Source organism: Pinus tabuliformis, chromosome 1_2 (assembly GCF_031772625.1).
Source record: "Pinus tabuliformis cultivar Carrire ecotype Pingquan chromosome 1_2, CPIR1, whole genome shotgun sequence".
Classification (NCBI taxonomy): domain Eukaryota; kingdom Viridiplantae; phylum Streptophyta; class Pinopsida; order Pinales; family Pinaceae; genus Pinus; species Pinus tabuliformis.
The window spans coordinates 1,301,753,715-1,301,764,281 of record NC_142298.1 but is presented as its reverse complement, the minus strand read 5'-3'; the positions used below and the strand labels follow the sequence as shown (position 1 = coordinate 1,301,764,281).

The 10,567-nt window shown below is 39.0% G+C and overlaps 1 protein-coding gene across 1 annotated transcript; it reads right to left on the bottom strand.

The window, feature by feature from the left end:
* Positions 1-4,291: 4,291 nt before the first annotated feature.
* On the bottom strand, positions 4,292-7,623 carry LOC149210997 (leucine-rich repeat extensin-like protein 3). Its single transcript, XM_089396846.1, has one exon. The coding sequence runs from the start codon at positions 7,065-7,067 to the stop codon at positions 4,890-4,892; it is 2,178 nt and encodes a 725-aa protein (XP_089252972.1). The 5' UTR covers positions 7,068-7,623; the 3' UTR covers positions 4,292-4,889.
* Positions 7,624-10,567: the final 2,944 nt, after the last annotated feature.

Here is a 10,567-nt window from a genome sequence, read left to right as displayed (position 1 = left end):
TTTCCCAAATTTAATAAAATAGAAAATCTCAACAAATGGAAAATCAACGAGTACAATTTGGATTTTATTAACTGTCATAGGAATATGTGAAATAAACTAGAAATATGTGAAGTAAACTTTGATCTTTGAATGTGAAATCATTTTTAAGCCACATTTACATTTTATCAAGGCAGTGGCCATTTTATCCTATTTTTTTCACTGAATAATGACAACACGTGTGACTACTAACTTCTTTAGTTTCATGTTACCTTCCACACCTTTTAATTGCATTTCATAATTCATATAATTACATTTCATCACATGCTAGTTTGGTTTCGGGAAAAAATTGGAATTTGGGTTTCTTTAAAATCTGTTTAAGTTATGCATTTGCAATGGTGTTAGTATTGATTTTTTTATTTAGTTTTCAAATAAATAATTTAATATATTAATAACATAAACTTACCACAAGTTTTTAGCATTCTTACTTCTACACCAATCATGATATAAAGCTTAAAAGTGGTTTAAAAGTCAACTATGGTTTACATTTTGAACAGATTTGTATATTGAATTTCCACTATTTTTATAGCAAAATGAAGATGAATTACATTAGTTCATTTGGTTCATCTTGGTCTGAAGATGAACACACTAGTTGGTTCGAAATGCATCAACTAAAATTTTCAATGTGATTTCTTAAATGTTTTATATATTAAGCAAGTATTTTTTTAGATAATCAGCATCATACTATTTTAATTTACAAGTGAAATTATTGGAATTATTGAATGAATATAATATTTTTTTTTAATGTATTGAATTTAATATTGTCCATGTGTATTTTTTTATCAACTATTATCAAGAGTTAAAATTGGAATGCATATTATGGTTTTACTGTGTTATTAAGTTGAGAGGCTCATTTTATAGCCCCATATGATATGTAACACTGTCTGCCCATCATCAAAATTGAAATTTTGCTCATATAAACCAAAATATATTTTTTTAAATCTAAAAAAATAAATAACTATATAAAACATTTAAATAATATCCACTTATAAAATAATTGCAAGTGAAGAAATTAGATCTTTTTCACGTTTTCGTATTTAAATAAATCTAAATTTGTATTTAAGAGAAATCTATGCTAGTATTAAATGATCATCTAGATAACAAAATCATTTTTTCCATATAACATTTACAACCACCTACCTGATTAAATATTTCATATTGTGCACACAAAATATTTCATATTGTGCACACAAACAATATAATTTCTTGGTTGTTATAAGAATTTTGATATTATATTTCACTTCAAGCACCCTCTTTATGATTACCATTGTATGTATCAGAATCATGTTTGAAATCCGCAATCGAATCTTTGCTTGGTTTGAGGGGTTTCATTATCACCCAGGCTTTTAAGACCAACACCAACACCTTCTAAGGGAATTAGTTGAATCAAGCACTCTCATCCTAAGCCACTCTCCTCTTTTATACCAATTGTAGGTTTAAGATTAATACAAAGAATCCCCTTTGGTTTAAAATTTTCCAAACCAAACGAGTGGAGTAAGTCACTAGGTAGTATACAATGACCCACTTGATATTATTCTTCGGATTTTCCTTGAGTGGGGTTAAGATTTTTCCTCTAAGGAGTGTCTAAACGATAACAGGGTGGAGAAAAGACAATTAAATACCATTCTTCATTGTTTATGTCATTGCCATGAGAAGCTTTCTTATTTCATCTTGGGATTGATATGTTGAAGCAAATGCAGAACCATTTCAAAGGGCTGCTTGGAGGTTATTTTACAACCTAAATTTGAACGAAAAAAAATTAATGGATTTTGATGCCTGGGATGACAATTTGTATTTGAATAACTACAGGTCGTCTTAGGTAATGAAGATGACCAGCAGCATCTGGCCTCAGCCCCATCTGATGTTTGTTACTGTTCTTGTTTCTCAAATATTGATTTTAATAAAGTATAACAGCGTACTCTAATCAAGCAGCACTGTCAAAAAGGAACACTAAAAACATATACAGGTACCACCCTGCATTCTGCATTTTTCTCAAAAGAGCATTCACAAGTCGACTTCTATGAAATATTAGTGGTGAATATTAATATTGTCACTAATGACCGAGACTTTCTAGTTTAAACAGAGATTCCAGGAAAGACAACATCTTGTAGAGTAAGATTGAAATTATGCAATTGATTATATCCTGCGTAATGAAGTCTTCCTGTTCTATTGCAGGAAGCTGCATGAAAAACATTATTCAGAACACCAAAAGTAAATATCAGCTGTTTTCTTAACAAATTCATAAGCCTGTAAATTGATGTTAAAATCAGGTTGATATTATCTTCACAGCGAAACAAACAAGCCTTGGTCCTCTGGATTAAGTTAACTATAACCCATTAACTATGCCAAAAAGTTCTAAACCACCTAACCTGAAAAGAAGACCAGACATTCAGGAAGCTCGCCTTATGACATAATAGAAATGACATTAGATAATGTAACCAGTCCACAAATTATGTGTTGGTTCGTATTCTCTGGGAAACTGAATGTTCCAGTGACCCCATATATTTATATATATGACATCCAATCAATTGGTAGTGCTTTTTATGTATGTAAATATGTTGGTGTTTCATATTCTCTACGAGGCTGAATGTTCCAATTATCATATATATGTGTGTGTTTTTATTGTGTAGTAAAAAAGTGTTACAAGGTTATATTTCCTCTGCCTCTTTTTGTGGCTGCAATTCTTTTCCTTATTCTTTCTTTGACATGGTCTTAGACCCATATGGGCCTAACTCTCACCAGAAGGATCCATGGTTATAAGATTTTGGCAAGCTTAATCCTCATAGATTAGAGAGTTACGAGAGTTAGAATGAGGTGTAGACATCAAAATTTAATTTTCTGCTAGTGATTGTAGCTTTTATTGAATGTGTTCGCAAAGGATGAGTTTGTAGAGAAGCAATAAAAGTTCATTTTTTGTTGGCATGTGAGTTTTCTTTACTGTAGGGAGAAAGCGATTATTTTGTTTGTTCCATTTTTTCTTCCTAAGTATTATCATTCTTCCAATTGTTTGGTTGACCAAAATTTCTGTCATACATGATTGAATTGGAAGTAGAATCTTCGGATCGGTTTCAAAGAAAACCATCGTTAAATTAGTTTGTTGGTCGTGAAGAGTGATCTCGAGTCTAAAGTAAAGCGGACCTTGTAGAGCAGGGAAGAACTAGAGGTGAGAGGAATCAGCAATGCACATTTGAAAGGTGACATCAGTCTGCATGTTTGGGTCCAGAATTTTTTTCTCAGGTGAGTTCTGCAGTTGTTCCCAAACCGTAAAACTTAAGTTTCCACCAGTAGAAGAGATATCAAACCTATTGCAGAGTACATGTAAGGGTTCTGGAAGGAGGAGGTGCATGCAGTCGAATGTTGTTGGTACTGTTGGAAACCCCATCGATGTTTAGATGACCATGAAGACTGGTGCTGGCTCTAAGGTAATCGCAGGCCTTGAAGAGCAGCAAAGAACAAGAGGTGAGAGGAATCAGACATGCACATTTAGAAAGGTGACAACAGTTTGCATGTTTGGGTCCCAAAGGTTTTTCTCAGGTGGATTCTGCAGTTGTGGCCAAGCTGTAAATCTTTACTTTCCACCAGCGGAAGAGATGGTGGGCATGTATGGGCTCCCGATGGAGGAAGTGCATGCAGTCCAATGTTGTTGGTAGTGTTTATCGTTGTTTAGATGTATTAATCATTTCTTGTTGTGAAGGAGATCTGTTGTGAGGCAGCCCTGACTGGTTGAATGTTAGCTGTAGAGGGAGATGTTAAAATTTGTACAGCTGGATATCTAATCCACTGGCAGTGTTTTTCTGTTATATTTACAAACATTAGGGTCATTCATAATCTTTGGGAAGTTGATCATTATAGCCATCCCAAATTTGTATACATATACGATAATTGGTGTCTTGAAGATGAACCACACTGGGTGGTTTGAAACGCGTCGACCAAAATCTTCAATGTGATTTCTTCCAAAAATAAATTCTTATACATTATGATATAGATCACAGAAGCTTAAGTTTGAAAAATGGAGCTGCAAAATTTATTGTGTATTTCCAGTGTCTCTTTTGTGGCTGCAATATTTTTCTTCTTCTTTGACGAATGAAAACCCATTAACACTTAGAGATACCTTAACAAATTAGATGCTAAAATTGATTCATGTCCAAATGATACGATCTTACTCAACTTCGGAATTGTAATGGTTACCAGCATACAAATAAGCATAATCCGGGAAATACATCACACATTTTTTGTGGAGTCGAAAGAACTCTTTTAAATTAACGACATTTATAGTGGGATTTATGACCTCTGACACGAATACTGAAAGAATACACCAAAACTGAATATATGCCCCCTGACGGGAAGTTTGCAATCCACAATTACTAAATGGAACTAAAGAAATCAAAGAGAATGTGGTGAAGCAACCATTCAATTTTTTTGGTAAATCCATACATCTGAAGCTGAGTCCCATTTTTAAGATTTTGGTCTTTACATTCGTCTAGACTCTGACATCAATTATTGTAAGTTCTGTAATATAGCATCAGTTCCTGAATGGTTTATTCACCTTCTCAATAGCTTTTTTCCAATAAATGTGACGTTCCTCTAATGCACACTGGCCACAATAACTCAAATCACAAATTACAAATGAAGGGCTCTCCCTTTACCAGCAGTATTTGACTAGAATTGAGCCCATTCTACTTACCAGAAAATACGACCCCTGCAAGAATTTTGAACATTTTTCCCCTTTGCCGCTGAAGTCACAAGAAAATAACTTTTTATAAATAATATCCCGAAGGAAAGCTATGCCCATTCATGGAAGCACACAGTATAACACCTGAAAAATATCATGTTCACTGAGAGAATGGCAGATCTCAGAAAGAAGGTGTGTCTGGGGGTTCAATGCACGGAGTCGGAGCGGGTGGTGGGAGGGGTGGTGGTTCAATGCAGGGTGGTGGAGGAGGGGGGGACAGAGGTGGAGGGGGAGGGGGAGGATTTTCATGTGGAGGTGGTGGTGGAGACGGTGATGGAGGTGGAGGGGAACTGGGGTAGACTGGAGGTGGTGGAGAAGTAGGGGGTGGTGGGGGGGATTGAGATGGTGGAGGTGGTGAGTTCGTTGGTGGGGGGGGAGGAGATGGTGGAGGTGGTGAGTGTGTAGGTGGTGGAAGAGATGGTGGAGGTGGCGAGTGCACTGGTGGCGGGGGAGATGGTGGAGGCGGCGAGTGCACTGGTGGCGGGGGAGATGGTGGAGGCGGCGATTGCACCGGTGGCGGGGGAGATGGTGGAGGCGGTGATTGCACCGGTGGCGGGGGAGATGGTGGAGGCGGTGATTGCACCGGTGGCGGGGGAGATGGTGGAGGCGGTGATTGCACGGGTGGCGGGGGAGATGGTGGAGGCGGTGATTGCACGGGTGGTGGGGGAGATGGTGGAGGCGGTGATTGCACGGGTGGTGGTGGTGGTGGTGATGGACGAACGCAGAAAACAGGTGGTGGTGGAGGGGGTGGAGGTGGTCGAACACAATAATTAGGTGCTGGTGGAGGTGGTGAAGTGGGTGGCGGGGGAGGAGATTGTTGTGGTGGGGTAGGAGGTGGTAGTGAAGGGGATGGTGGGGGAGGGGATGGTGGGGGAGGAGATGGTGGTGGTGGGAGTGCTGAAGGGGATGGTGGGGGAGGAGATGGTGGTGGCGGGGGAGGAGATTGTTGTGGTGGGGTAGGAGGTGGTGGTGAAGGCGATGGTGGCGGAGGAGATGGTGGTGGTGGGAGTGGTGAAGGGGATGGTGGGGGAGGAGATGGTGGTGGAGGTGAAGGCGGAGGTGGTGTTGGTGATGGTGGAGGAGGTGAGGGTGGGGGAGATGGAATAATCCTCGGAGGATCACAGGAGCATGCAGAGCAATTTACACCGGGCCGAGACAGGAATGCAGAACATTGCTTGAGTGATCTCTGAGCAGGTCTGCCAGGGATACAATTCCTCTTATCATCGAAGTAAGTTTGTCTGCCAGGGAGGGCCAGGCAATTAGGTGCCTCGCCGGTAAAGAAGTTGTAAGAACTTGTAAAATTTTTCAAATTGGCCAGTCCACAGATGCTCTGGGGGATATTGCCACTTAACAAATTGTGGGCAACGTCCAATTGTTCCAAATCGACCATCTGCCCAATGCTGTCTGGCAGAGGCCCAACTAGCCTATTGAAGCTCACATCAAGGACAGTCAGGTTTTTCAGTTGCGTAATGTCGGACGGCAGGCAGCCTGATAGATTACTATTCATGAATATGACCTCATTGAGAGTGGCAGACATGTTCCCCAGACTAGAAGGAAGGCATCCTCCGAGATTATTGTTGGCGAAAACAATAACAGAAACAGGAGAATTTCCAAGATTAGAAGGAATTTCAAGATGAAACCTGTTATTGTTGATGAAGATGGCGTCGAGATCTTTGTCAAACAACTGCTTGGGCAGCTCCCCCTCGAAATCATTGAACCTGATGTCCAAGAACTTCAATGATGGCATAGACAAAACCACAAGTGGAAATGGCCCAGCAAACCTGTTATTGCTGATATCAAGCTCATACAGCAGGGTCAGATTCCTGAAGCTGCGAGGCACTCTCCCACAGAACCTGTTGGAATTGATATGGAAAAATGCTAGATCTGTGAGCAGGCCCAGGCTCGCGGGCAGATACCCTGCAATATCGGCATGGTTGAGATCAATGCCCGCAACTACCTGAATGGAGGGATCATCCAATGCAGGAGCACAAAATACACGGGTGTAGTTACAGACATCGGGACCGACCCAGTTCCCAGTTGTGTTGAATGGATCTGAGATTATAGCCTTTTTCCAGCACTGAAGAGCAGTGTAGGCATTCTTAAGTCTCGGATTCGTGAAGTTGAACCCCGTACCATTAGAATCCAGCACCTCTCCGTGGGTAATGTAGTTGACTTCTTCGTTGGAATGAGCTGCCGTAAGCCCAAAAACGAAGCCCGCAACAAGCAAAACAGCAAAACCCACTTCTTGCATTGCAAGTAATTGTTTGAATCTGTGCCTTCCTCTCATGTTAACCGGCATTTCTTCATTTGGGTTGCAGGGACATTAACCCCGCAGGCTCTCGGATACTTTATAAAGGGCTAATCCAGGCTAATCAAGGCCTGTAAGTTTGACCCACCTCAGATGCATTGGCTGGATTCCCAAAGGCCAGTTGTTCGCCTTAATAATAGCACTCGGATTCCGAAAGCTGTTGCACCGTTAGTCTAACTTCACTGTTGTTCTCATCCTCGTATTCAACTGACTGAATGGATGAACCATGAATTCCCAACCCCCGCATTTCAAGATCACCCTAGATTGTTTTCTTGATAAACATAGAATGCCATCGCGCCCAATCCAATTGGGGCAACCTAAAACCCACCTCAAATCCCACATTTTTCTCCCAAAACCTCGAAACCGCTGAGATGTAGAGCACCAAGTCCCGCCCATCATCTGAAATGCTAGCAGAATCCCAATACGCCACCAAAACCTCGCCATGGATACAGCGGGATCTCGTTAACATTAAAACAGCCGACCAGACGATGTAATCAAGGAACACACGTAACCGCGAGATTTATGTTTCATATTGCGTCCGAGTCTGGGAATTCTTTGTTTTTATTTTCCCGCCCATTTGTTTCTTTTATTTTCCAACATTTAATTGAACTGGAAAATTGTTTGCAAACCGCGTTGGATATTATTGACGTATTGCCATGGCTATGTGGCGAGCGAAATGAACAAATCTGATAGGTTAGTAAAATTTTCTGCAGAAATTTTAGGTGAAATCAGATTCAAGTTCCGTATGTGATTCTAGAACTTTGGACAGTTTCGGAATTTATTAAGATTTAGATTTAGATTGTTTGAAGGAATATTTCAAAAATTATTAAACAGTTTTCCCTCGACATTTCACCGTAAAGTCCTCGGGAAGATTTCAACACTATCAAACAGTTTTTCCAAAGATATTTCATTAGAGTCCTCGGCTAACCTCATAGTGGAAGAAGAAAATTACAAATTTCAAAGTTCTAATTTAATGTTAAGATGATGTCACTATGCCTTCGATTGGAAAAATTATTTTGTATTTTATGAAAAAATAATTAAAATAAAAAATTATGAAAAATTAATAAAAAATGAGTTTATTTTTAAAAATTAGAGAAAATATTATAAGGATTAATATTTTGTTTATATATATTTAAAAGAATGATTTTAAGAAGAGTTTGGGCGTAAATCACATGTAGAAAACTTTTGTCATGTGATTTACATCGAAACTCTTCTTAAAATTGTTATGGATCACAGAAGCCTCAATTCAATAAAAGAATGATTTTTAAATTTTACTCTCTTTTTTTTTGCAAAAGTTAAGAGCATTGGTCTAAAAATTATATTTTTTTTGCCGTGAAAGTTATGGAAATTTCGGCCATATTCTGAAAAAATCGGTAGGGATTTTTGTAAATCCAAGTACAAGCTGTTAAAATTCTTAATTTTAGGTGCCTAGACGTTTTTGATGGTGTTGAATCCATTTCCACCATCAAAAATAGGATTCAAACACTGCATCTACAAGATTTTTTGAAAATTTTTTGCCTGGATTCCGGCCACTTTTGGCCATCCGAGCAATTCCTCCGCCTCTGTAGACGTCCTTATGTTAAATCGTCGAAGTTAAATTTATTGGTTTTGTGGTTAGCGTTAAGTCATATAATGCACAAGCATATTTAATGTTCTTTTTTACCAATCATCAACATAATCATTATGAAGCTTCTTTCTAGTAAAATTTTTTTCAGTTAATTTTGTCCCCCGTCAAGTTTAAGGTTCAAACTTCATGGGGCGAGGTTGAGGATGGAAGCCACTTTTAGCGAAATTAAACTATCCCAAGGGGTGTCCAACCTCAACCGAGCTTCACACAATCCTGGTGATAACATCCCACTAGTGGGTAAATCATTCTTTCATCCAATAGACAAGTTGGCACGGACCAAAGCTCAACATAGTTTAAAAAACAAAACAAGCTTCTTTTAGGCTTACAAAGTTCTAGGTATAGTTTTTTGCATGTTCATTTTTTCGTTTACCCGCATAATGACTAACTTAGAATCTCAAAAGGCTTAATCTATGATATACCATTTTCAGTGGCTATTCTCATTAGCAAATTAGGGTATTCCATTGAGTAAATTTATTTGTTTTGTTGCTCAAACAAACCCTATAGCTTAGCTTATTGAAATCAAACCAATGTAAAACACCGCCACCGCCAAATACTTGGAATACTTGGACAAGCTCCATCAAAAAGAGCCTAAGATATGATCTTGTCAATCTTTACATCTATTATTTGCCTTAAAGCTTTTATCATTCTAGCAGGCCATATACCCCCATCTATTAATGCTTTATGGTCTTTGAGTAATAGTTCCTTGTCATCCTCATCTTTGTAATATAACCCAACTTGGGGATTTTTAGTCAAAGCTAGCCACATCAAATTTCTCATTTTTAATAGAGATTTTACCTTCCAACCCAGCTTCCACCACCATCCTTCATCTCCTTCATCCTCTATATGAAACACTACCTTGTAATCTAGTTTCATTGAGTGTTGGCTTAAATCCATGTTCATAAACCAAGTCAACTAACCTCCTTCAACACTAAATTTTATCATGCTCCACAAGAAACCTTTGGAAAAAAAATCCTAATAAATAACACCATTACCTTCCATATCTAATACTCTACATTTCTTCCATCCTTGGTGCCACAATGAATTAGATTTGTAAATCCGCTACATTTGACAAAGAGAAAATTGTAGCCAGCAAATGGATTTGTGATACCACACTTAGTTTTAGAATAGGGTTAGCCTATACCACCTTGTTACACAGTATTTTGTCACGCCTCCTGCACTTCCTTGTGACATACCCTGAAGTTCCTGAAACATGATCATTATACAGTATACTCATCCATGTATCTAGTTCAGATCCCTCCTTTAACTTTGCTTCGAAAATATTTGGAGCTTTCCTTGGAGAAATTGCCCTTGAAACCCTAAAATGAGGGTGATCACTCTTATGAAGATCAAAACTGCGATGGTCACCTGTTGCACCGTGTTAAGCCAATGAGGGCATCGCTTTGTTCCCATGCATACTTTCGATGGTCTCAAAAAGGAAGTTTTCCCAAAGAGGATGAGAAGCTTCATGATCTAGAAGCTTCCAGAGCGGCGAGCTGGAGGTGTTTTCACGTAGATGAGGTCGAATCCTCCTAATTTGACCTCTTGGTCTCATCCCTATGAGCTACCTCCTTGAGATATGGGCCTAATCCTATCTTTGGAGATGTCCTAACTCCCTCTCCCAGGCTATAAATTCCTCCTCTCCCATTCCCAAATGGTTGTTCTATGTCCATTTGCACCCCTATGCTGAGCTTGTGCTGAGAAGCTATTCATTAGGCTTGGAGAAGAAGTGTTCAGAGAGTTTCTTAGCTTGGACTTGGATTACCACTCAAGGAGAGCCTTTCAACATCAAGGCTCTGGTTGTAAGCTTCCCTTTATTCTTTAAATAATATACAACTACTGGTTCATCTTCCCAAAATATATATGT

Excerpts from the sequence above, each read along its gene's own strand:
- LOC149210997 (XM_089396846.1), bottom strand. The coding sequence starts at position 7,067 with ATGCCGGTTAACATGAGAGGAAGGCACAGATTCAAACAATTACTTGCA.